Source organism: Spea bombifrons, chromosome 13, assembly GCF_027358695.1.
Source record: "Spea bombifrons isolate aSpeBom1 chromosome 13, aSpeBom1.2.pri, whole genome shotgun sequence".
NCBI classification, from domain to species: Eukaryota; Metazoa; Chordata; class Amphibia; order Anura; family Pelobatidae; genus Spea; species Spea bombifrons.
The window spans coordinates 12,080,283-12,107,349 of NC_071099.1; the positions used below are offsets into that span (position 1 = coordinate 12,080,283).

Below are 27,067 nucleotides of genomic sequence, written 5' to 3' on the forward strand. Positions count from 1 at the left end.
GCGAGCTGAAGCTTCGATGGGCGAGAATGGGTAGAAACCTGTTGCCATGGCAACATCCAAAAAATGTAGCTCAAAGTCAAATTGCTGTTCTCCCTCCAGGCTGTTTCGAGGACAAGCCGTACAACCCCCCCCCCGCGCTTACTGTAAGAGATAAAATATCTAGGCAACCCCTATCATCCTCATCCAGGAAGCTCTGTGCCATTATTACTTAGCAGAACTTCCAGTAGTAAGAAGAAAATGGTATACATGATGGTGTATATGTATGATCAGCCATGTTTGTGGATGGAGAGGGGTTCAAAAAGTTGCTAGCGATGGTCGACACAAATGGCGAATAATCCCATTAATATCAGCTGCGCATGCAGAGCCCCGGTCCACAAACAGTCTAATTCCTCCCCATGCAAATCACTCCATATCCACTATCTTACGTCGCGTTTCTCCTGGAAAGGGGAATATTTGTCGGGTTGCGTGCAGATCGGCGGCCGCTTCGGTTTTGCATCGTGATGTGTTCTGGTAACAGAGTATCTTTTGAAGCTGTTACGAATCCCGCATTCCGGGAAGCGTTCCTTCTGGCATTTCTAAGATTCTAGAACCGAGCAGGGTTTTAAACCCACAAAGGTTCCTTTTATCGAGTTTAACGTAACGGGTGCTTCCGCCAAGAAAAAAATTGCCACGCGGTATTACGTGCGGAATATTCCCAAGAAAACTGCATCCCGTACAGAAAACTATAAACCTATATATATATAATTTTCACACACAACCGCTTAAAAGTTTGGGGTCACTTTTTCCTTGTTTTTGAAAGAAAAACACATTTTGTCTGTTTAAGAAAACATGCAATGGATCAGAAATCCAGCGCAGACAGGGTTACAGAGGCCCTTTATCACTCCCATCACTCCTGTGTTCCAATGACCCTTTATCACTCCCATTACTCCTGTGTCCCAATGCCACGTTGTGTTCGCTAATCCAAGTTTAAGTTTAAAAGGCTAATTGATGGTCAAAAAACCTTTTTGTAATTATGTTACAGCCAGAAATTTCCTTCCCCCCCCTCATGAAAACAGCTCGGTGACCCCAAACTTTTGACCAGTATTCTGTATATATAATATAAATTAAATTTTCTCCTTCCATGGTCTTCCTTGGACGCTGTTTAAGATGCCAGCACTTATAGAAACTTTAGAAGTTGCCGGCAGATCGGCCCCATCCGGCCCCCTTCTAGTCTGCTTGTTTCTCCTGCTGTAAAGACTCAAACCTTAGTCGTTGGTCTCGTCTTAGATTCAGGAGCTGTATGTCTATCCCATGCATGTTTAAATCCCCTTGCTGTATTACCCTCTACCACTTATCCTGGGCAGCTGTTCCACTTATCTACCACCCGCTTGGTAAAGTAAAACGCCTATTCCATGTAAGCCTCTGACCCTATAGTCTTGGATTACTTCTTTTTCTAACAAACAGAACATGTATTGTTATGTATGGCTGGCCTCATTGGTACCCGACCTCGAACGTTTTTATATAATCCGGTGGTTTTTGGCCATATTTTCGTTTGGAATGTTGACGACGGAATCGGGTTGTGGGAACCGTGGGGTATTGTGCAATCCTTTTGGCCCTAAAATGCTCAGTCTTAATAAGTGTCTGCCCTTAGGCGCTAACTAACCGTCAGATTTTATTCTTTTTATATATAATTATTATTTTTTCTTCCTAACACAAAACAAAGCGTCGGTCTTTTTAAAAAAAAAATTCTAAAAAAAACCCAGCCTCATCTGTGGCCCTGCTAGCAAAAAAAAAAATGCATTTCTTGTTTTGTTTTTTCCTCTCCGCCGTAGCACGCAGGGCGGTAATTTTCCAGGCCGAGGGCCGGCACGCGAGGAGTTAACGTTCCATTGGCAGCGGGTGTTCGCTCTGCAGCTTCTGTGCCGCTCCTGATTGGCTGCCCGAGAGGTGAAATTGAAACCACAGTAAACTTTTGACCCTGTAACATTTTCTCGGGAGCCGCCTTTCGCTGGTGGAGCCGAGAGTGTTTTTTTTCCTCCTTTCCTTTTAGTCTCTCTGAGCTTTTCCTCTTTCATTTCTCTGGCGCTATATGTTTCAGCAGGGCAAACAGTCGCGTGCGGACATTAACTCTTCGTGCGTAGATCTGTCCGACGTTACCTCCCTACTCTTCAAAGACCCCAATTTCTCCTTTTTAGTTTTTTCCGGCTTAAACACTAAATATCGATTCAAAACACGCTTATTGTATACATATCCATCAACATTCCTGCGAGCCATTATCTCATACCCTCTATCCACTACCTCGGCCACGTAGTTACAAAGAATGAGATTGAGGGGGTCGAGGTGTCAACGTTTAATGCTCCCCCATAGCACAGACCCCTTTAGATTTGCTTCCTCTTCAACAGAGATCCAAGTTCGTACGTCTTTATATTTGACACGATGTTACCACCGGAGGCTCATTTACCTTTTATTATTATTATTGTGTATTTAAAATGTCCGTTTCTGGAATAGTTGTGCCCCCCCCCACCACCGTTGGGGAATAAAACCCTGCAAACCAGTAACCGTAGACTCGTAAACCAATTTATTATATATAGATGGCCGAATATAAATGATTAAACGTATCGCTGTCATTGGATCAGTCTGCTCCTACGGTGGCATCAGTCACGAGTGATCGGCCAATGCGCTTTGCTTCCGTGGCATTGCAGTTCCGAGGATAAAAATAGAACTTGACTCCGGAGGGCAGAGAAATAAAGGAGATTACCCGTCTCAAATCCTCGCGCTCTAACCAACCACCCGCCGTGCTAGACGTCTCACCCCAACGGCAGACGCGTATAAAGACTAAGGGCCAAGGTCTAGAATCGCAGGTGGTCCCCGTGAGATGCGATCATCCACCCTGCCTCCCTCAACGTAAGACTGGCTTCTAAGATAATTGATAGAGGTGTAGAAGAAGGCTCCCGATATGCAGATATGAGAAGAAGGGGTTAAGGATGCTGGGGTTTTCCCTCTCTCCTTCCCAAAAGGATCGCGTAGAGTCTTAGATGAGCAATTTTGGTGGCCAACAACTCTTGATGTAAACAATTGTCATACATCCTACAAAACAAAATGGTGGTCAAAGTGGGTTGAGGGATGGCGGTGCTGGGCACGGGCGGACAGGACCAGTTCGTCCCTATAAGTCCTGCCTTCAGAGGCTTCGGTTGATCTTTAAGCCGGGGTTTCTGTGTAACTCGTGTTAATAAGCCCTCTCCGCCTCGTCTTTTTTTTGTTCGTCTCGTCTCGCTCCAAGATCTTGCATCTTCTGCCCATTCAGCCTTTAGATGGGCCGAGCAGCTCTCCGCTCCTTGGATCTCCGCCAGAAGCATCAAGCGAACAATGACATGTAATATGATTAATGGCAGATTCCATGCCCCCTCCTGTGTGCTCCCGACCCCCTCGCCCCCCCAACCGTCAGAATAAAGAACCCCACCGTAATCGTTGTCTCTCCCTTCTGTTCCCATGAGCGTACTATTCTATTCTTTTCTTTTACTGTCTTAATCCTTCCAGACACTGAAAAAAATACTTCATTATTAAATTCTGTACCTCCTATAATTCTGTTGAATTACTTTTTTTTTGTTTGTTTGATTCTAAAAATATAGTGTTTTGGACGGTATTTTATTATATCTTTTTAAATGATAGATTTTGTTCCATTAATGTGTGTTTTATCTAAACTGTTCTCTAGATAGTTCCATCCAAGCTTCTCATTGCTCTCTGGTTCTTGATGTGTTTTTTTTTTTTTTTTTTTTGTTTTTTATTTACTTTTTTCCAGGTGTCTCTCCTTTGATTCCATTAACCATTGCAGCTCCAAGGGTATTTTTTTTTTGTGAAGCTTTTGCTGGTTTTCTGGAACACGATTTATTGATTTTATTAATCCCAGATGCAACGTGAAAAACGAAACCATCCAATCTTTAAACATTGATTGCGTTCTGGACCCACCAGGAGGACTCGTCCTAAAATCGTACTCATGACCCATCATGCCTCTAGTTACCTATTTTTTCTTTTTTTTGTACTTATAAATGGGGGGAAAAGTCGTACATTTTAGTCATTTACCGCGTGTGCGTTCTTCATCATACCGGGGACAACAAAGGATTAGCCGTCGACACTTAACGGGGTTCTTTTGTCCTCCATTCCATTGACAAAAGTGTTTCCCATTTGGGTTATAGATTTGTATGTAGTTTATGTATAACTTTATTTGTTTTAGTTTTATGAACAAATTAAAATGTTGGTGAAAACTTTCTTCTAGGTCATCAGAAACAGTTTATCGTTGTCTTCCATTCCATTGTCCCCAAGATCTTTCAAGAGATCCTTTTGGATGATAAAATGCAGGTTTTTAATGAAAAGGTGTCTGCATGCAGGATATAAAGTCAGATAACGCATTCTCCATTTGAGTTTTCATTAGTTGAGAGGCATCTATAGTGCCCCCCCCCCGACGCTCGAGGTTTCTGAAGATATCTGGAAGTTCCTACTAGGATAATCCAGACCAGAGGCACTCGTGTGAAACCTTTTCTTCCTGCACTATTGGCAAAGAGAATCCGTTGGTACTTAAGGAGACAATAAGCTTCGGGATTACTTCGAAGATCTCTGAAAAGGGAAAAAAAAAGCTTGACTGCCGTTTTGGAGCCATAGTATCCCTTTTACATCGGAAAAGCCAGCTTTCTAGCTATGTAGGGAAACGCTAAAATGTATTTCTGATGAAGGAAAAAAAAATGAGATTTTGTAGATACGGGGAAGGCTTTTTCCGTTGCGCACTTCACTTCCTGTTGTTTCCTACAGCCATTTCCTGCACACGAAGAAAACTCAAAGCTCGAAGAAAGTCGAGCACCACTTGTGTAGCCTTCTTGACCTCAACCTCATTTATATCAGTTCATCGAGAACGTTACATGGCGTTCGTTTAGTCGAGAGCGTTTTTCTTTCTGGTACTTCATTAATTTTACTAAATGGATGTGGAAACAATAATTTTACTTAATTGTTGCGGTTTTTATAATCCGTTCACCTGGAAATCAGGGATTTAGGTCTCCGGTGTTCTATAATATCTTAAAAAGAAGACATTGTTTCAGAAGGTTAGCGGTTCTTGGCAATTCCATGACTTCTTGGTAGCTTTTCAACAATATGCATGTATATCACAAGACGTGAGAAGCTCCATCTATGCTTTTACTAGGTATCGTGACATGATGGAAGTGTTACATAAAGTGGGGGGAAACAGAATTCTATTTCTTTTATTATTATTATTTATGGAAGGATGGAAAAAAAAATATAGAGGCCACCAAAACCAAAAAATCTTTTCTATATACTGTTTTATTTAGTTACTTGCATAGCACCACCGTATTCTGCAGCGCTGTACAATGTATAACGCATTATATCATATTCCAATCTGGCTAGCTGGGGGTGTGTATGTGTATATTTGTGTGTGTGTATATATATATATATATATGTGTGTGTGTGTGTATGTATGTATATGTATGTATGTATGTATGTATGTGTATATGTATATATACATATAATATATTCTTAGTTTCCCAAAGTGCTTTAAGTGTTATTTAAAGAAAGGGTGTGTGCGTGTACCCCTTCAGGAGAAGGTATTTGACTCCTTAGTGCGATACTTGGGGCAGAACCATCCGCTTTGAAGAAGCGGCCAGAGGTTGGGAGAGGAAAAAACCACCAAAGAATAAAAACATGTGAAAACTTGATAGTTTGTCTTCCTGAGCATCGCACCCATGGGAGTCCTCGGCTGAGTTGAGAGTTGGGATGTTTCGTTTACTTGGGGAAAGGTAGCCAGAGGTCTGTGGCTTTCAGCCGTAGCTGAAATTTTTTGTCGTCGTAGGGTTCGGAGTTGATTGGGATGATGTAAGGTCTGCGCATGAACAGGGGGGACATGCAACGCGTAAAAAGAATATCTAAATATACATAACCTGCCGGTGAGTTTTACATACAAGCATAAAAAGTAGGTTGACGTTGGCGGCCAAGACTCGATGTGCTGTCCTGGAGGTCTCCTCCAACCTCTACGTCTGGATACTAGAGGGGGTGGAGTTGGGTAATTAAAGAAGAAGCCACATAGGTAGTACTGTAAAGGGGGTGGGGCTAAATCCTCTCACCTCCCATCTCCACAAAATGCTGCCCTGAAAGGTTGGCACCCAACGCCAAACTCATAGCCTCTACCATGCTGGTGGATTCCAGTACCCAATGTTCTTGTAAAAATGATGATGAAAGAATTCCTAACAAGCTGCATCGATACTGCGATGAACCGTGCATTCTAAACTCCCCAGGGGGGTGGAGCTAAATCCTGTGACCTCATATCGACATCAAGAAAATGCTCTGAAAGGTCATCACCCGACCGCCATACCCATAGCATCTACCATACTGGTGCATCCCAGTACTCAATGCTCTTGTAGAAATGATACTGCGATGAACTATATATTCATAACGTAAAGTTTACTGTTTTATGTGCGTATTTTACAGATCGCAACCGTGTGAACGGGGTTTTGGTGAGGCCGGTTCATTAGAATGTGATGTGGGGAAGCATTCCATTTTAAACTGCCTTAGAAATTGCATTACGAGGCAGTGTTATGATGTCATGATGTAACTTGAGATCGAGTCTGCGATAAGGGCACGATATACTTTGAGCCAGTGGACCTGGTTCATATTTTTTTTATACAAGCAGACATATTAGTCTTTTTTTTTTCCCCCCTTTCTTTAGAATACTTTTTATTGCAGTGGAACGAGGGCCTCTTTTTTCCGACCCCGTTTTAAGCATTCTAGGAGGTGGGGATTCAGTAAACTTATGACCTCGGATAAATTTTACCATATATAATGCATTACATACGGCTAGCGGAATTTTTTTTTTCTTCCCTTTTTTGCTTTAGCTGTGGTTTCTGGAAAAAACAATACTGTCTATTTGGCGGCGTTGCATGACAGCTGACATCCATCAGCGTTAACAGGGTTTTTTAGTCCTTTTCACAAATTTAAGCAGCTTTGTATATTCACACATGTGCAGCATATGTTTGCGCGCTTTGAACACATCATTCGAGGATTCCTGGCTGTTCATTAACATGGAGCCTCAAAGTTTAATGAGTTTCATACATTTAGAATAACAAGGAAATAAAAACCCAACAACGTCGGACGTTCCCTCTGTTCAAAGAGAAACCGCAGCTAAAATTTTGAAACCTGACTGTAAAAGGATGCATTTTGAACTGTTTCGACCGCAAGGGGGGAAGGCGTTTTCCTTTGCTCCCGTAACTTCCCCTGAGAACAGGAAGTGCTCATAAAAGGGGCGTGGTTTAAAATCCTCCCGCCTCCCCAACATGAAATTTGTCAAATTTGGTTACACACATGCCTTTTGCTACAAAAAATGTGTTCTGTATATTTAAGTTGCCATTTACTTTTTTAAAAAAAAAAAATAGAAATATTAAATAATATTTATATTCCTCTTTTCTTTTAGGGCTGCTGACACTGAGCTCCTCTTCTCCAGACTGGTAAGTCCCTGGTTTTAATTTTTATATTTTAATTAATATATAATGACAATATATAGAAAAATATATATTTTTTAATTTCTGTCGGATTTTTTTTTGTTTTTTTTTATTCAATTATTTGTTTGTGACCCACGTGTTACTTTTACTGAAAGCTGTCCCAGGGATCTCTACCTTTCTCTTCTGGATGGTAGCTGAGGGCGGAGCCAGACCACCAGTGGGCGGAATCAAGGGTGACTGCCGAAATGTTCCATGTATCCTCCCCGGTCGTTAAGGGGTAAATTAATAACCTAGGCAGTTAAGAGCATTTTCTCTGCATTCATATATTTTTAGAACTCTGGGTAAGTTTTATATGAATTGCTGTCCCAGGACCTTAGATTCTTGAACGCAATCTGGATATTTTTAATTCCCCATAACCAATCCGTTTCGTGGAATAGCTCCGAAGCCAGCGCTCTCGCTATGTTCCTCCTTATTATTTTTTTGGCACATGTCTGTGGTAATTATAATCGAACCACAAGAATGCAAATCCCTGACTGGCTCCTTCGTAGGGGGATTTAACACAAACCCTGACTAAATATGGATCGTTTCTCTGCATCCTTTCTAATGGAGCGAATCAGGTTTGCAGAGAGGTGAAAGGGGTCGCGTGTCGGAGCCGTTACTGTTACAGATAGATCCTGATCCTAGAGAAACCCACCGGGACCTCAAATTTATACGCTTAATAACGATATTTATATATATATTTACAAATTCCAGGGAGCGGCAGGAAATACAGGAATTTAGCATTAAAGCCACAGTTAAGTTATATTTTGGGTGGTTTTTTTTTTTTTTTATATTTATGCTAAATATTGAAACCCACCCACTGCATAGCTGCTTGCCTCACCCCTTAAAGACGGTTTAAATAGGGTGCCGACCGGTCAATTCAAGGTCCGTTACTGAACCCTACGCCTCTAGATAGCGCTGTGATCAGAAGACTTGAGACCCGATCCAAACATTAGAAATAGGGCCCTTCTGGCCTGGCCCGTGCTCCTCCGTCGGCCGCGGCCCGTGCTCCTCCAGGGTAGTGGGCCACGAGGGCCTATGAGGAGCCTGTGGCAGGTCAGGGGAGCCTGGTTACCCCCTCCTTGCCCCAGCCCCATACCCCAGCACTAGTTGTACCCCTCCTGATGGCGGCTCTGCCTACAGAACGTCCGCCTCTGTCGCTCTGGGTATCGGCTCCTCTCTGTCTCGTTTTCCGCACGCGGGGAGTTAAATGCCCTTTCGTCCCCCCCCCCAGCGTTACTTCTGTAGAGTGAGAACCGAGGCACACCCCGGGCAAGAATGTCACCTCCTCGGCGTCCTCCCTCCTGCTACTCGCGGCCTCAAACAGCTTGTTTCGCTGCGATGCGGGAGCGTGCCAACACCCCTGGGTGTTGCTCCAAAAATGAGATTTAAGCAGAAACTCGCAGGAAATAAACAGCTCCTTTTAATTGTCAGAAAGCCAAAGAGCGAGAGTTTAACCCCCTTTAACCCTCTCCGGCTCCCCGTGGAAAAACATATCGCTTCTCGCCTTCCTGCTCAAACCTCTTGGGGTGGGAATGCAAAAAAAACCATAATGGGTTCTGTTTATTTAATTACTAGCTCACCCCACGTCCTTTTTTAAATTCTTTTTTTTGTTTTTGAACCGTCAAGTAAAGGAGCGTTGGGCTTTATTCACTAAACATTGAATGTTAGGTCATATGTATCACGGAAAGCAGCTACATGTAACAAAATCATTTTTTTTTTTTTTTTTTTTTTGGAGTCGCACAAATAGTTACATGCTTCAAAAACTTCAATGACTGAAACAAAAAATAATCCTTGTTTTTAGAGTGTTTGTTGCTGAGGTGGCTTTTGGGTGACGGGAGTTCGGGGATTATAGTTTAAGATGGTTTTCGGGAGGGCGGTTATCACAAAGGTGCAGTCAATGGCCATAGCAATTAAGAGATTACCAGATCATTTTCAAAGAAAACTACCCAGAAACTTGCGCAAGAAGCGCTGACGAGCCCAGCTAGATTTCCTGAAAGAAAAATAAAAAACATAAGTGTACCAAGTGTCCAGAAACCCATGGATTTAAACCCGTTCCGGCTGGTGACATCATCAAGCTCCAGAGAAGCTCATCCATGGGTAGAAATGGAAGAATGTTTCACAATCGGTCCTTTCCATACTGGTATCTTATCTATAGGCTTCGCTGGCCACGTCTTTAGGTGACATGTAGGGCCAAGTACCTTCAGAATGTTGGGTGTGTAAGAGTTCCGATGTCATGCGCGCAGCGCTATGTCTGTATAGTCGCTGTGAGCGGACCTCCCAGACCATTAGACGTTGCTCGTTGCTGAGAGGTTGTGTTCCGAGGTCAACCCAGCCTTTGGTTTAAGTGTCGGAGCTGCTATAAGTCCATGAAAGAGTCGGATACATTGTAGCGTTTACCGTAAGGCGGTAACTTTGAGCAGCAGGAGGTTTGCCCAAAAGGTTGTCTTTCGTGACCCGTGAAGCGCCCCTCGTTCGTCAGGGTTAAACATACTGAGATGACCCCCATACCCGCTTAACACCCGCCTTGAGAACTTAGAAAGCCTTCGCATTTCATAATTTTACACTCGCATCTTGACGAATACGTCATCGCAGCGAAATGCCCCTTCTGGCCTGTTGGTTATGCGGAGGTTTGAACCATGAACTCCCACCGGCCCCTGAAACTAATTCCGATATTTACAGAACTCACAAAAAGTATCCAGTTTTCTATGGGTTCGCGTTGTTAATAAATTCTTCGGCGGGATGAATACAGCCCCTTGGAGAAAATACGTCTCGTGTTGTTACCCCCGAGATCAGATGGGGCAGATTCTCCGTTTGTTGACGTCTTGGTTTACAAAGAAGAATCTCTGTGGGTCGTTAAGTTGGCAGATGAACGCGCATTCTGATGCCAGCGGATATTGCAAACGCCTGGATGCGCCATTGTAGGCAAGCTCGCTGCCGCTCCTTTCGAGTGCCTTGTTTAGATCCCAAATTCCCAATGCAGCGCGGGAGCGTTAAGACTTTACACGAATAAGAGACCTCTGAGGTCCCGAAAATGCCCCTCTTTTCTAGGGGCTCTGAATGCTTGCTGGTTATGAGGGTATCTCAGGGCTCTACAGGTGCAGATAAGAACCTTAGATGCCCTTCGGGATGTGGCTTCAAACGAGGAATCTCAACGTTTTCTTCCAGGGGAAATATTTTCAGAATAAAACTATTTGCTAGAAGTCATTGTTCGTGTCAGGACTCGTGTGCCCCAATATTAAGGCCCCAGTACCGTGGGGCTCTTACGAGACGCGTGGTGCCCCTTGCTTCGTGCCAACCTGCGCCGGTTATTCACGTCTCCCCCTGCTGATTGGTGGAAAATGACTGCCGAGTATTGGTTACGGCTGAATTGGGTAAAGGATGGAGTATTTCCGCTCTTCTTGCAGCACTTTAGCCTCCTTGTCGTCTGCGAGGGGACAGGACCCGGGTCAAGGGGACCAGAGCCATCACAGAGTCTAGGGGGGCTTCTGTAGACTTTGACGCGTAGCGGGTCCAAAGGCGGTAAGCCTCCTTTAGTCTCCTGGCATGTGAGGGGTTAAAGTAAACGGCCTGGGGGTTACTTTCACATGCTACAAGACAAGGCCCCCTCTCCGCCATCACATCGTCGCACCTCCTTCTCCTTGGAGTCCTGTTGAAGTTGACACCTTTTTACTCCTAATATATAAAGCTTTTCAGGACCTCAGAGGTCTCTTATTCGCGTAAAGTCTTAACGCTCCCGCGCTGTACATTTTTTATTTGGTGATGGAAGCGTCGTTCCCTTCCATTAGCTCACTTTGGCTCTCGCTCGTTGCGAAGACGTTACTTGATCGAACGGTTTTACTTTTCTTGGCGCTCGATAACACGAAACGCAACGGGTCCACATTTTTTCTGCTCCTCGTGAAACGAGCCCCTCGTGCCAAATGTACTCGTGTCTCTGGCTGGACCCATCTGCTAGCACTTTGAGGTAGTCGTACGTTGTAGACGCGATGGTTACGTTGTAGACGAGGTCCCCTCTTCAGAACTCGCTGGGCTGTGCAGCGACCGACAAACGCCTTCTGGAGAGAACGTCTCGGAACGTTCGGACTGATGCATTTCTGGAGCGTGGCGAGATCGCGTCCTTCCCTCTGTACATCCAGATCTAGCCTGTGATTATTTTAACCCTTTTCACCTTCCATAACTGGCTTTATCAGAAAAACAAGCAGCACCGGAACCTGCCTGCACATCGGCCCCCGGCGGCCCCCGTCTAGTCGCCCGTTTCTCCTGCTGTAAAGACTCAAACCATAATCAGTCGTTGGTCTCGTCCGTATGTCTATCCCATGCATGTTTAATACCCTCTAATAACCTCTACCACTTTTGCTGGGAGGCTCTTCCACTTATCTACCACCCTCTTGGTTTAATGCCCCAGTACCTCCTGCGCAAGTGCAAATGGGGGGGCTTCTTCAGATCCACGTTGGCAACGGGGACACGCGTTAATTTAAAGGGACCTCTCGGCTATGAAATGCAAGCACTTTAAAGGGCTAGAACGTCGCTTTAGCATTGCAGAACAAGCCCCCTCCCGCAGGTCCCGTCCGTCGGCGCGCTCCGCAATCTTGCCCCCTCTTATTCCTGCAGGGAACTTAATTCCCGCGGGGCAAATATGAAGCGCTTCCTGGAACGAGGCCGCGCTGCATTGCATCAGATTCTCCCTCCAAGCGGCCCTCGTTCGCCATAACGTCGGTTAACTCATCGCAAGAGCTCGGGGGGGGGGGGGGGCAACGAGATGGAAGATGCCCCCCGGTCTGATCCCTGCACCGGAGGAAGTTATTTAAACTGAAGCTCAACTTTACACCAAACCCTGTTAATCCGGTCTTTTGTAAATATATTTATTGATTGTGTCCGGGTCCCGAGGCCGCGCACGTCAATCACCCCCTAATTATCTTACACGGATGTTTATTTATCTGTCGTTGGATCGGTTGTCGAACGATGCTGCGTCTAATACGTCGCCTTTTTCTTTCTGATTGTCGCACTGGGAACGGAGTCGTTCCTCCATATTTTAATTGAATAATCTTTAATTTTTGGGGTCCAAGACCTTGTTAGCGTGTACATTTCATTGAGCTATGGGTCGGTGTATTATTTAGGGTCTCTGCTGTGTGTCATTAGTGAAATATTATTTATTATTATTTATTTTTATTATGCCTTATTTATGTAGCAACAACAAATTCCACAGTGCTGTACGGAAAATGGCAATTCTATACAAACTGAGGCAGCATGCGCAGAGGATCCTGGTCCTTAGAGCTTACAATCTTTATTTTATTTTTTATTTTTTTAACTCTGCGCTGGTTGTAATAAAGCGCTATTTCACGCCAATTAAAGCCCCCCCCCCACCACATTATCATCTCCGCTGTCCACATTGAGACCCACAGCTCTATTACCCAAGCCGCGTGATTGCCGGGGTAAATCTGCTCTTGAAGCGGCGTCTCTCCGGCGCGAGTGATTGGCGTGCCGGGCCGGGGTGTGCGTTTTACATGTGAATGCTTCATAAATATCTTCCAAGAGTAATTTCTTTTTCTAATTAGCTTGGAGAGCCGCTGCTTTGCATACAGCTTCAAGCCTCTCTCTGTAAAGCAATTCAAATGCACATCTGCTCTTTGGGGGGGGGGGTCCCCCCTCTCGCCTACTCTCTGCGGGCCCCCCTCTCTCCTCTCCACCACTTCCCCGATTCCCTTTCGGCCCCCGATCATTAACATGGCGAATCATCCTTTTATGCTGCGTTCAGAGTGAAGCGCGGCCCTTCTGCCTGCTGAAGCCGTTGACCAAAGGGGGGCAGTGACTCGGTCGGGGTGAAGCTGCCCCCGTCCGTCTATCATGGGGCTATTATTTGGGTTCGGGGACGCTGAGGAGGGCCGTGCCGCTCAGATTCGTTTGCCGACTTTCCAGCCCCTGTAGCCCGCGCTACTTTTTCCTCCTCGTGTCCTGTCAGCCGGGGTTCTGTGGCATTTCTGCTCTATTCTAAGAAGCCCACCCATGTAGTTCATTTTATTAACTTTTAAATGTATTTTAGACCAAAATAGGAAGTTTGTAACAGCTGGTGACTGCTGAGAGGCTGTCCCGCTCATCTACTACCCTTGTCCGTGACACAAAGTATTAGGAAATGTATTGCCCGGGTAATAACTGCTTGTTTTTTATTTATTTTTTGTGTGTGTTTTTTGCAGGCGTTTTAAGATGACCAATGAGAAGTCCCGTCGCTTATCGGTCGTTTAGTTTTCAGTAACGTCGGGTTCAGGTAAGAAACATGAAAATTCAGGACTTCTTCCAAAATAAAAAAAATAGATAGAGGCAGCCCTTCCTCCCCCATCATCCGACTGTCATGGCCGCTCCTTGGCTCGAGGCAGCCGGCCGTGGCAGGAAAGTGATCCTATTGAACCCAATGGCAGCACTTAAAGCACATGTGTGCGGGGGGGGGTCTGAAATTTAAAGGGACCACGCAGGTATCCAATGGCGAGAAGTGGATATGGCGGCTGAAGTGTCCCTTTAAACATTTCTGGTCTTATCGTCACGCTGGAGGTTTTCCCATCACACCAAGCCAGCAGCGAGCAAACAGGTTTTCCGTGGGGGGGTGGGGGGGTGTCACCCCCCCTTAAAAAAGGTCCCCCGCTCTCTGTTATCATGAAAAAAAAATTCATTTAAGAAGGGGCTTGATGTCCAGGAAGGAGCCTCTTCTCTCATCTCATAGTTTTTTGGTTTTGTTTTTTTTCTCCCCGGCTCTGATCTCAGGTGAAAATGATGAATGAATTATATGAACGACAACCTGCGATGACTTGCTTTAGACCGAAATACCATTTTTAGGAGAAGTTTCAGGCTCCGAAATTCCCTTTGGCAGCTTTTCAACCCTAATTAAAAAAAAAAACAAAAAAAAAAACCTAGCGCTCCGTTTAGTGATCTCTGCCTTTTCCCCCGTTGCTCATCTTTTTATTATAATATATTTTATTTATGATAACCCGGTTATTTAGATCTCTGCGGGATCTCGTGGACGCTGCCTTTGGGGGGCTTTCTAATCGGTGCCTCGTTTTTGTTTATTTTACTGAGTTGACGAGAACTTTTTGAAAAGGCAGAAGTTCCAGAAGGCGAGATCCGCGCAGGTCCCCCCCCCACGAGATAATCGCGAGTTTGTATTTACAGAGGTGCGGCGACGTCAAATATTTATTGCCCCTGTCCAAGCTGCCAAAAACCTCTTTGCCGACACGCGTAGAAGACGAGCGCTCGGCAGGAGCAAAATTCTTATTTTTCTGATTAATTTAACCCGTCTCTGGTGCTTAGAACAGATTACCGGCTCGCATCTCGTCTCCTGATTGACTGCTAGTTTAAAACTTGTAGCATTTCTCTGATTGGTTAAGTGTAGTGATAGAGAGGTCATGCGAATGCACAGAGTGCCTGAAGTGCCATCCCCGGGAGCGCGACTACTGTTGGCGTGTACTCAGCCTCGTAGAGATCCCTCAGCTAGCTCAGAGTGGTGAGATTTGTGCCCGAGGCTTCCAATGCCTTGTTTGAAACCCGCTTCTCTCCCAGGATTAGATCCCCATCCAGTAACTGGCTGGAACGGCCGCCTCCTGTCGCAGAGAATGACCCCCCATCGCCCCCCCATCGCCCCCCCCCCGGCTAGTCGCCTGTTTCTCCGGCTGTAAAGTCTCAAACCTTAATCAGTCGTTGGTCTCGTCATAGATTCAGGAGCCGTATGTCTATCCCATGCATGTTTAATACCCTCACTGTATTACCCTCTACCAGCTCTGCTGGGAGGCTGTTCCACTTATCTACCACCCCCTCGCAGTAAGGTAACCCTTCCTTATATTACATCTAACCTGGCAACCGCTACCCATATTACGTCTTCTGATGTCTCGGAGGGAAGATATGATAAGTTGGCTCAGCTGCGCACATCCTGGATCCGCTTCCCAGCGAATGTGTGCTTTTCTCTCACATCCTACCTACTGTTTATCTAATTGTATTTGAGTTGCGGCCGCCTCCTTTTATCTCCGTGGCAGACCGTGACTCCTCTGTCTCAACAGGAATCCTCGCGCCGTGTGTTAGAGAGTAAATTAACCCCACGGTCAGCGCCGCCGCTGGAGGGCCACTTAGGGTTTTCACGGAGGGGTTTAGGTCCCGAACGTGGACTGGCCCACTCTGGATCTGATAGATTGTAAGCTCCAGGGCCTTCTCCCTCTGTATCCGTATATCTCAACATCGCTTTTGTATATTGCCAGTTTTAGTGTTTTTTTTCTTTTATGCCCCCCTATTGTGACATCGCTACGGCATCGGCTGATGCTCTGCACATAAAATATCATGTAATTAGGGACTGTGACACTTTCGTAGAATAAAGGGTTAATGAGTAGAGGATGAATGACGCGTATGGGCCGTGCTGATTGGATGGCACTGAGGAGTCTGGTATTCTTCAGAGCGTCTCTGTCTGGGTGACCGTTTAGTAAACGTGTGCCACCTAGTGGCGGGACGAGGACACTACACGTCACAGGTATTTGGAAGCCCCCCCGGCTGGCTTCAGGTTACACACCTGCACGGGGGGGCTTACAGACAGGGGGCTGCCTATTCTACAGGTGCCTTTTTATAACGATCAGGGCGCTAATTAAACCCATCTAGCCTCTTGACACGCTCCCCCCCCCGGCTTCCCGGGAGGTATTTGGGTCACAGCATGCGCGATGATCCTACATGATCTCTTCCCAGCTTTGAAATTATTATTTTAGAGATTTGCGTGAATGCAGTCCCGAGACGCGCTCGCCTACCGGTGTTTATGATGTTTTTATTTCAGCTGCTGATGCTTATCGACAATGAGCGGTCTAGGGGAAAATTCTTTGGATCCTTTGGCTACCGAATCAAGAAAACGCAAGCCGTCTTCATGCGACACCCCCGGGCCCAGGTAAAAGGGGGGCTTTAAAAGGAACATATGTGATAACGAGCCGCTGACGTATGTCACTGAACTTCCATGCAAAGAGTGCTGGGAGTGGTCGTCCTGTTTTTTCTCCTGCCTTTGTGAATCAAACTGCAGAAATAAACTGCATATTAAGTTTAAAAAAAAAAAAACTTGTTAGGTTCTTAGATTTAAAATGAACTGTAACTTAAAGATTAAAAAGTGTTTTGTACTTGGATCAAAGAGCTTACAATCTACATGCAGTGAGTAGATGACGTACATACACAAAAAGGAGAGAATTTTGGGTTCATTAATTCTGCTTTTGTACAACAGCTTATAAGGTTTTCTTATGTCCATTTTTCATTGCGGTTCTGTCATCCTCATCTATTATCAGGCCGGCCACTTTGCATAAAGCAGTCGGGACTGAGATGCGTCATTTTTTTTCCTCTTCTTTTTTTTTTTCCTCCCCGTGATATATTACATATGCTAAACGCCGTCTCTGTCTCTCTCCCAGCCTGACCTGCAGCGGTGAAAAGAGAAGACGTGAGCAGGAAAGCAAGTACATCGAGGAGCTGGCTGAGCTGATTTCAGCAAATCTCAGCGACATTGACAACTTCAATGTCAAACCTGATAAATGCGCGATCTTAAAAGAAACCGTCAGGCAGATCCGGCAGATTAAAGAACAAGGTACCGGCACGACGCGCTCTTTGTTTTTGTCTCTAGGTTGTCTGTGCCAACCGACGAAGGACACCGACGTTAACAAATACATGTTAATAAATCACAAGAATAAAAAAACAGCCCGGAAAGGAGTTAAAAACTAAATTCTTGGGCTCCCGGCCGCTTTGTAGCGTAACGCCCTGGGAGTAGGAGTCCCGAACTGGCCTTAGACGTTCTCTATTGTGCAAGGATGATAGGCTTTGCTGCGGAGCTCGAGGAGAGGCGTTTACTGAATACTGAATGTTGGTTTTCAGGAAAATCTTCCTCCGCCGATGACGACGTGCAGAAGGCCGATGTGTCCTCTACGGGGCCAGGCGTGATTGACAAGGACTCGCTAGGACCTCTCTTGCTACAGGTGCGTAAATTCAAGCACGGGTAATAAGCACCGCTTAGACCGCAGAACCCATTTATTCCTTGAATATCTATTATAAAATTATAGCTTTTTGTGTTTTTTTATTTTTTTTATTTCACATTTCTTTTTGTTTTCGTGCTCAGGCATTGGACGGTTTTCTGTTTGTGGTGAACCGCGAGGGCAGCATCGTCTTTGTTTCAGAAAACGTCACCCAGTATTTACAATACAAGCAGGAAGATTTGGTGAACACCAGCGTCTACAGCATCCTCCATGAGGACGACCGCAAAGACTTCTTAAAGAACCTGCCCAAGTCTGCCGGTGAGTTAACGCGCCACCATCAACGTTCCAACCATTCCCGCCCCTCATCTCGGTTTAATACGTTCTATAAACCCCCCCCGACGTGTTTTGGACCGGCGCGGTCTCACCGTAGATTATCCCGTCTTCTGCAGTGAACGGGGTCCCTTGGTCTAATGAAGCTCCGAGACAGAAGAGTCACACCTTTAACTGCCGCATGCTGGTCAAGACGTCACATGATCACCTGGAAGATGGCGGCGGCGGCAACATGGACAACCGGCAGCGATATGAAACCATGCAGTGCTTCGCCTTATCTCAGCCACGGGCCATGATCGAGGAAGGAGAAGGTCGGTGTCAGTACATTGGATATGTAGTTATGTGCACAGTCCGAGACATGTCGGGGTTAAAGGGACTGTAATATAAGCACAGGTTCCTCCTTGGGGTCCCAAATCTAGAAAATAAGATGTTATCTGTTCATTTTATTCATAATTAATGAAAAGGGGGGAAAAGGGAAAAGCTATACGTTCAGCTTTTAGGTCAAACACTATAATGTTCTAACAGAAGTTTGTTGGCTTGATTGATGGGCGTCTTACCCAGATGTCTCTGCAAACCTTATATCAGGAAGTTCAGGCAACTTTCACAACTTTCACAGCAAGAAAATTCCGGACGCTCTCTGCTGTTACCGGCCTCCCGGCTGTCATGAAACCAAACGGAGGTCCCGCTGACACGAGAATCCTAGAATGTTCGCGTTCGGTCCGTAAATTCTGCTTGTTCGCGCTCTCATTACTTTTTTTCCCCCCCGCTGTCTCCTCCGCATTCTCTTATCAGATCTTCAGTCCTGCATGATCTGTGTGGCCAGGCGCATGACGAACGTGGAGAGAGCCTTTACAAGCAACCCCGAAAGCTTTATAACACGGCATGACCTCTCAGGTGAGACGAGGATACGCAGCAGCGATCCCGCGGGGGGGGGGGGAATAAAACTTCACTGGGATCAGTTATGTGAATTCAGCGTAAAAATCCAAACTGAGCTTTACCAATGGGAGCTCTTTTTGTGACAAACATACGTTAAATAGTCTGTCGGTTGTTAAAAACCACGTATTCCGACAGCCGATGCGCGTGCCGGAGGATTCCGTGGGTTTTAGGAGACGCGTTTCGCTGTGGGTATCGGGTCGTGTTGGCTTTGGAGCAGCCGTTCGTAGCTGAAAGATAAGATTATCTCCTTCCATCTCCTAACAGGAAAGGTGGTGAATATAGACGCCAACTCCCTGAGGTCTTCCATGAGGCCGGGCTTCGAGGACACGATCAGGAGGTGCATTCAGAGGTTTCTGTGTCACAGCGATGGCCAGCCCTGGACGTATAAACGCCACTACCAGGAGGGTGAGTTCAGCTCAAGCGAGTTTAAATGCCCTTTAACCCTTTAGGGTGTTCGTTATCCCCCCCCTTACATGTGAGTTACTTTTTAAGAGGTCACCTGCTCTCTAACGTGTGGCGCTCTCGGTTCCAGCGTACATGCACGGACAGTCTGAGACGCCGTTGTACAGGTTCTCGCTGGCGGATGGGACCATGGTGACTGCGCAGACCAAGAGCAAACTCTTCCGGAACCCCGTCACGAACGACCCCCACGGCTTCGTTTCCACGCACTTCTTACAAAGGTACGTTGCATCGTTACCGATTTCCCTGCCGTGCGGGGTCCGTGTCTTGCACCGGGACCCTGGGTAGTTGGCACAGGGCAGCTGCGCCCCAGAATAGCTGCCGGGTGCACATGGCTACGCGTGTGTGTTAATCAGCTGTTGTTTTACAGAAGGAAGATTATTGTGCTTTGGTGTGTGGTTTTGTGTTCATCTTGTCTTGACAAACTGCCTTCTGTGTTTCAGGGAGCAGAATGGATACAGGCACAATCCCAACGCGATGGCGCAAGGCGTACGGCCGCCGGTACCTGCGAACCCCAACCCCTCAAACGCCATGAACGCATCTCAGGCCCAGCCTATGCCCCCCCAGAACAGAAGCTACGGCATGGGAGATCCCAACGGCATGGCGCAGATGCCTGGCATGAGATACGGAGCAGCGGGCAACATGGGACCAGTTAATCAAGGCCCCGGCATGCAGCAGCCCCAGTACCAGAACAACAATAACAACAACTATGGAATGAACATAAGCAGCCCTCCGCACGGCAGCCCTGGCATGGGCGCCAACCAGCCCAACCTCATGGTCTCTCCCAGGAACCGCGGAAGTCCCAAGATGGGGTCCAACCAGTTTTCACCAGTTCCAGGTATTTCTAATGATTTGTTAGTTCCTTGCATTTACCCCACCAGGCATCGAATGAGTGCGTTCCATGGCAGCTAGGTGCTTGGTGGGGTCAGTATGGGCAGCCTTGGTAATATATATGTATACAATTACCGAGACACATGTTGTCTTTGATCTGTCTGGACGTTTAATTTTTTTTAAGTTCTATTTGTTGTTAAAGATTTTGGAACCAAATGGGGGAGGGGGGGTTACTTTGCGTTGAATCTAAACATCTTCGCAGCGATCAGATACTATATTTGCTGTATAGTCTGCGGTCTTCTAACTAATAACTAATTATTGGGCGATACTGACTCTGGTGATGTATTATAACACAGGAATGAATTCTCCGATGGGGGGCTCCGGAAACGGCGGTGGAGGAAGTTTCTCCAGCAGCTCGCTGAGCGCTCTTCATGCCATAAGCGAAGGAGTTGGAAGCTCTCTTCTGTCATCTTTGTCATCACCTGGTCAGAAAGCGGAGAACCCTTCCAACATAAACATGTCCCAACCCGCTAAAATGGGAAACCAAGAGTGCAAGAGTCCTTCCGGCATGTACTGCGAACAAGGTCAGGTTGAAAGTTCCGTGTGTCAGTCCAGTGGTCGGGAGCATCTCGGGGAGAAGGACGTTAAGGAGAACATTCTCGAAGGGTCGGACAGTCAAAGAGCACAAGCGGAAAGTAAAGGACACAAAAAACTCCTCCAGTTACTGACTTGCTCTTCGGAGGACAGGGGCCACAACGCGATGACCAACTCCAGCATGGACTCCGGCTGCAAGGACTCTTCCACAAACGTTACCAGTCCTTCGGGAGTCTCATCCTCAACATCTGCTGGCGTTAGCTCGACGTCAAACCTTCACGGGTCCATGCTTCAAGAGAAGCACCGGATTCTTCACAAACTGTTACAAAATGGCAACTCGCCAGCCGAAGTTGCCAAAATCACAGCGGAAGCCACCGGCAAGGACACCTTTCAGGAGTCCGCCAACCCTGCGCCTTGCGGAGAAGCGACGGTGAAGCAAGAACAGATGAGTCCCAAGAAGAAAGAGAATAACGCGCTGCTTCGATACTTGCTGGACAAAGACGACGTGAAGGACCAGATTACCAAGGACGTCAAGCCCAAAGCAGAACCCATGGACAATAAGATGGGACAATGCAGCAGTTCCAGCCTCCCGACTTCCAGCCAAGACAAAGAGCTCAAAATAAAGACAGAGCCAACTGAAGAGGTACGACATTTTCACATCTCATAGATACCATGTTTCAAGCAAAAAACCCCCCCAAAACTATTGAAAATTCCTCCAATTTCCATCTAAACGCATCTTTTGTTTTGACTGCACTAGGTCTCTGGAGATTTGGATCACTTAGATGCCATCCTTGGAGACCTTGCCGGTCCAGAGTTTTATTCCAGTCAAATGAGTTCAAATACCGGGGCAATGGGGAACAAGCAGCCAGTCTTCCAGGACACTCCGCCAATGGGTAAGAGCGGTCTCTTTTATACATAGAAACATACGTTTCCATACTGTATAAGATCTCTGGCGTAGATCAGTAGATACGCGACTGATATCAGGGTCATAAACCTCATCAATATATATCTATATTTTTTGCTTGTTGCAATTGTTAATCAAAATCACCTTTATTAGTAATAAAAAAAAAAAAAAAACACCTGAGATACGCTTAATTTTGTTAAATTAAAAATATATATAAATTTCAGATTTAATCAGACTTGCATTAAATGCCGTTTTCTTTGCGAATTCTGAGTTATGCTCTTTATCTCTTTATCGGGTCTGTCTGCATGTGCTGCTCAAAGCAGAGACTCGAGAGCTTTTTATTGTGCTTGGCCCCTAGCCCTCTCCCCACTTACATATCGGGCTCCGTTCCATCAGCTGAACTCAACGGTACGGAGCCTATAATGTCCTTTATTCGCAAGTGAATTAATAAGAAATATGTCCTTGTTCTGCAGGCATGAGGAGTCCACAACCTCTACAGATGAACCGGCCTCCCTTTAATCGGGCGATGTCATTGGACAGCACGATGCCCGGGAACGCCACTCCTCCTACGAGGAACGTCAACAACTTCCCAATGTTACAGAAGCAGAACATGAACGTAGGGAGCCCACGGATGATGGACGGGCAGGACAATTTCGGTGTTATGATGGGTACGTTTCTGGATACCCATAAAATATCTCCCGCGATAAAAAAAGATTTGGCGGCCAAGGGAGCGATTCTCTGAATGGCGTGTCCCTAAGCAGCCGCTTGCTCTTTTTGCAGGAGGTGGTCCTAACAGAAGTATGAATCCGCCGGCGGAGTGGGGAATGCAGAACCCGGCGGTCAATAGGATGGAGCCTTCAAACGGCGGATCGGTGGGGAGACCGGGGCCCGATTACAACACGTCGATGCCAAGACCCTCTATGAACAGCAGCATGCCAGGGCTTCCAGCCAGATCGAGCGGCATTCCCGGGAGCCGGCCGGGGCTTCAGCAACAGATGCTTCCGATGAGTAAGATTTCGAGTCCGGTTTAGTGCATTCTAGGTTCTCTATCCATCTAGACCAGCTGAGTTTTTTTAGTCGCATGCTATTGTTCTATGGTCCTAATATCTGCTTGTTTAATTGTTTACTAGGACCCAATGAAATGGCGATGGGCATGGGGTCAAATCCCTATGGGCAGCAAGGCCCGTTGAACCCCCCTGGGTCATGGCCAGACAGTATGATGTCAATGGATCAAGGTGGATCTCAAAACAGGTAATGTTGGGTGAGGATAGTAGACTTGTTACCGTTTTTTGATGATGCAGAAAGAATAACTTGGCTGTGCCAGAACGTTGTCACTAGGAGGCAGCAAAGTCCAGGCAAAATCTTTTCTAGAAACATAGAACCCACCGGCAGATCGGCCCCTGTCTAGTCTGCCATTTCTCCTGCTGTAAAGACTCAAACCTTAATCGGTCGTCGGTCTCGTCTTAGATTCAGGGGCCGTATGTCTATCTTGGGTTCACCAGGTAGTGGTGGCAAGCGGTTACGATGTCGTTATGCTGTTGGTTGTTAGAACTTTTCACCGGGAATCACTTGATGGGACCAACCAATTCAGAAAATGCATCATATTATGTGGTCCCGAGAACCATTACATGAGCTTTACGCCGGCTGGCGTTGAAGTATCGGAGAAAATGCCAACAAATTGATTTGTTGTTTCCAGGCAAATGGGTCGTAGTGCGTTAGACGACCTGCTGTGTCCTCCGTCTACGGTGGAGGGACAGACGGACGAGATCGCTCTCCTGGACCAGCTTCACACCCTTCTGAGTAATACGGACGCCACGGGATTGGAAGAAATCGACAGGGCGTTGGGAATCCCTGAGCTTGTCAATCAAGTACGTCTGTTGTCTGCAACTTCGTTGGCCTCTCCATTTATGCTCCAGCCGCCGTGGTTTTGCGCAGTCAGCGGTGGCTTTAGCTCGCTGCCGTTCTTTTGAAATTAGACTAGACTGGATTTTTAATGTTTTCCCATAAAAAGCTCGTCTTAAATTTAATATTTTTTCTTTAACAAGGGCCAAGCGATGCCAGAGCAGCCGGATTCGTTCCAACCTCAGGATTCCCCGGTCATGCTTGATCAAAAGCCTCCGATGTACGGGCAGCCGTACCCAGGCCAGGGCTCGGCCATGCAGGCGGGGGGCTTTAATAACATGCAGGGGCAGCACCCGCCTTTCAATTCCATGATGAATCAGATGAACCAACCCCAGGGCAATTTCCCGCTGCAAGGTATGCATCAGAGAGCGAGTCTCATGAGACCCCGGACCAACATACCCAAACAGCTGAGGATGCAGCTCCAGCAGAGACTCCAGGGGCAGCAGGTGAGCGCGGCCGTAGCCTTCCCTCTTCTGTCTCATCTCTCAACTAGATGCTCCCGCCTTATGCGCCAATTTATTTAGCCGGGAAGAATGGTTGTACGTAGAGAGAAAACTTTTCCGAATCATTTAATTGACGGTTTCAGGGAATTCCATATTTCTGTTCTCAGACCAACTCATAAATATTACTTCCTCCATCTTCATCCTGATACAATGTATTACTCTGAACAATTTTTATCTTGGTTACCTGTAGGTTTCTCCACTGGTTTTCCTGCACTTTAAGCTGTTCAAGGTTCTACCTATTTGTTACGGGAAGAACATTCAGTATTGTATTATAACCTTTCTTACCATCGCAGTGGTTATGGTTCTATAGAGTACGTCTATTCGGTTTCACGTATAGGATCAATCCTTTGCACAGTTATCCTGTTGACAAGACAACGCTGATAACCAGAGAGAGACCTTGAATAAAGATTTCCATAAAATAAGTATGAAGGCAGGGTATTTAAGACACGGCGTCTTGTTTGGAGACACCAGGTCCATCCTTTGGTAGTAGAACGTTGGCCGAGATGTGGGATGCAGTGGGTTCTGGCCTTTGAAAGCGCACAGAAAGTAATTGGGATTTTTTTTCCCCCCATAGTTTTTAAACCAAAACAGGCAAGCACTTGAGATGAAGGTGGACTCCTTAAACGCAGGTGGTGCCGGAGTGATGAGGCCCGTCATGCAGACGCCGGTTGGGTCGCAGGTAAGTTCTCCTTGTTTCACCGTTGACGTTCTTCCTTGTTGAACGCGGCCTAGAACGAGGATCTTTTATCTGAGAAGGTACACGCCAAAAAAAGGTGTTCTAAGTTAGAACGCCGAGCGACCGACGTGGAAATGCCGGCCCGAATGTATCCCTCTGATTGGTCTCAATCTCCTGCAGGCCCAGTCTGTGACATTTCTCGACATTTCATCAAACTTCCTTCAAGACTTCTCGTTATTGTTGGCAGTAAAAAGCAAGTTTGATACTCAAAGTAATTAATAAATATAGATAACAAAACCCATTTTGGGATGTTTAATTTTTTGAGGACGTGTTTCCCTCGCACCAGCGACACCCTTTTCTCCGTTTTGTCTCTGAGGATCATTACATGAGCTTTAAGCCGGTTGAGAAGTATTGGGGGGGGGGACGGCTTCCAGGATTGCTGTGGTTCTTCCGTGGTTATCGGTTGCTCTGTGCGTTGTGGTGACCGGATGTGTTTTTACGCTAGGGATTCCTTAATGCTCAGATGGTCGCCCAGAGGAACCGGGAGTTGCTCAGCCATCACATCCGACAGCAAAGAATCGCCATGATGATGCAGCAGCAGCAGCCCCAAACCTTCAGTCCACCTCCGAATGTTACCCCGTCTGCCAGCATGGACAACCCGTTGGCAGGTCCTCCGATGCCTCAAACCCCTCCCCAGCAGTTCTCCTACCCACCCAACTATGGTAAGTAGACCAGTATGTCTGTCTGTGTAAGGGCTTCACTCCAACTTTGTTGGTGATCATCATCCGTCGGGTGCGGATTTCATCCTTGTTTGGAGTCCACGTGTCCGATGGCCGTAAAGACTGAAGCTGCCGCGTTTCAGCCATGATTACACCCCCAGAAAGAGCGATATTGTGCTGTTTGATGTTCTGGCAAACGTCGCCAACCAACTTTTATTTTCTCTTTCCAAGGAATGAGCCAGCAGGCCGATCCCACGTTTGGAAGGGTATCCAGCCCTCCCAATGCCATGATGGCGTCTCGAATGGCACCCTCCCAGAATCCTCACCCCCAGACCACACAAATGTACCAGTCGCCCGATATGAAAGGATGGCCGTCGGGGAACATGGCGAGACCCAAGTAAGAAGATGTGTTTTGTCCGTGGCAGAACCAGCAACAATAACAAAGATAAATAATGGGGGGGGGGTACATCCTGTAGAGCCTAAAAACAAGAAGTTCAGATTCTAATACATTTCATACAGTCCATCATTTGCTTCCCAGAGTTGACCATAAAATGTTGGGAGTAAAATAAGGGACGTTTTCATGGAAGGCTGTATTGTGATTTTACATTATTAATGGCGTCCATTTCTTCCCCCCGCAGTTCCTTCCCCCAGCAGCAGTACAGCCACCAGGCCAACCCTGCGACGTACAACATGATGCACATGAACGGGGGCGGAAACCACATGGGGCAAATGAACATGAACTCCATATCCATGTCTGGGATGGCCATGGGCGCTGACCAGGTACGGCTCGGCAAAGCGTAAGCCCGCTCTGTATTGTTTTCACTTTAACAAATGCTAGAGTTCTACGATACGTTCACCACCGTGCGGTCTCCATAGCAACCAATGGAGCATTCTACAGGAAGACGCTTATCCGCAGACATTTTAACCCATATGTTGAATTTATGTGGAAGCTTTAACATCTCCTCTAACCATTGAGCAGAATATTTATATATTTGTATTTATTTTTATTTTTTAGCAGAAATATTGCTGACATCACCGCGTTGGCGCAAAGAATATTCTGCCGTTGAGCTAAAGATGCACTATAGAGGATAAAAAAATAAATAAAAAAAATACAGATATATAAATATATATTTACCGGCAAGATTCTTCTTGCGTTGGCCTTACGGTGGAGAAGAGACGTTTTACTCCAAGCCTCTGTGAATCCGGTACCAGGACTTCATGGAGACCCGCGGTCTGTATCCGAATCCCGCCGTGCGAAAGGACTTCACTTGGTGCTCAGCAGATTAGGACGTGAATTCCGGCAGCAAGATTTTAATATGTAAGACTGTCTGACTGTGTCTCGTTTTTGCAATTTATTTACCAAAATCTGTCTCTTTTACCTGTTTGGCCTCAAAGCACCTGGGAGGGGGGGATCTTATGTGGAATTTTTGTGTTTTAATTCACTTTCAGATTATTGATGATACAGGTTTTTTTTAGGGAACTTTGAAAGCATTTAATTTGTATTTAATTGCATAGAAAGGAAAAGTGAAATAAGACCCCATCAGAGAATAACATTTTCAAATGGTTTTAAATTTGTGCAGAAAATTTGCACTTTAGAACTTTTCATTATCCCCCTTCGCCCGTTTTTTCTTTGCCGGCTAACGTAAATATGTGAGATTCACAATATGCCCCAGAAAACAATTCTTTACTGTACTCCCACCCCCCGCCTTTTTCCTCCCCTCTGTCGGTGTACACATTTTT

General features: G+C 46.2%; 1 protein-coding gene across 3 annotated transcripts in view; it reads left to right on the forward strand.

Moving 5' to 3' along the window:
• NCOA3 (nuclear receptor coactivator 3) overlaps window positions 1-26,711 on the forward strand; it is a 38,003-nt gene extending 11,292 nt beyond the window's left edge. Inside the window, exons 2-23 of one of the 3 annotated variants that reach the window (XM_053453295.1) lie at window positions 7,445-7,478; window positions 16,306-16,413; window positions 16,919-17,091; window positions 17,376-17,476; window positions 17,617-17,791; window positions 17,923-18,114; window positions 18,596-18,697; window positions 19,004-19,144; window positions 19,272-19,419; window positions 19,642-20,036; window positions 20,386-21,266; window positions 21,381-21,516; window positions 22,001-22,195; window positions 22,308-22,535; window positions 22,658-22,778; window positions 23,224-23,395; window positions 23,573-23,875; window positions 24,507-24,611; window positions 25,114-25,330; window positions 25,559-25,724; window positions 25,966-26,107; window positions 26,346-26,711. In XM_053453295.1, coding sequence (XP_053309270.1) covers window positions 16,325-16,413; window positions 16,919-17,091; window positions 17,376-17,476; window positions 17,617-17,791; window positions 17,923-18,114; window positions 18,596-18,697; window positions 19,004-19,144; window positions 19,272-19,419; window positions 19,642-20,036; window positions 20,386-21,266; window positions 21,381-21,516; window positions 22,001-22,195; window positions 22,308-22,535; window positions 22,658-22,778; window positions 23,224-23,395; window positions 23,573-23,875; window positions 24,507-24,611; window positions 25,114-25,330; window positions 25,559-25,724; window positions 25,966-26,107; window positions 26,346-26,357 — 4,194 coding nt within the window. In that variant the 5' untranslated portion in view covers window positions 7,445-7,478; window positions 16,306-16,324 and the 3' untranslated portion in view covers window positions 26,358-26,711. Of the gene's footprint in view, window positions 1-7,444; window positions 7,479-13,655; window positions 13,774-16,305; window positions 16,414-16,918; window positions 17,092-17,375; window positions 17,477-17,616; window positions 17,792-17,922; window positions 18,115-18,595; window positions 18,698-19,003; window positions 19,145-19,271; window positions 19,420-19,641; window positions 20,037-20,385; window positions 21,267-21,380; window positions 21,517-22,000; window positions 22,196-22,307; window positions 22,536-22,657; window positions 22,779-23,223; window positions 23,396-23,572; window positions 23,876-24,506; window positions 24,612-25,113; window positions 25,331-25,558; window positions 25,725-25,965; window positions 26,108-26,342 lie in introns of those variants that run through there. The other 2 variants (XM_053453293.1, XM_053453294.1) reach the window with 2 other exon arrangements.
• Window positions 26,712-27,067: the final 356 nt, after the last annotated feature.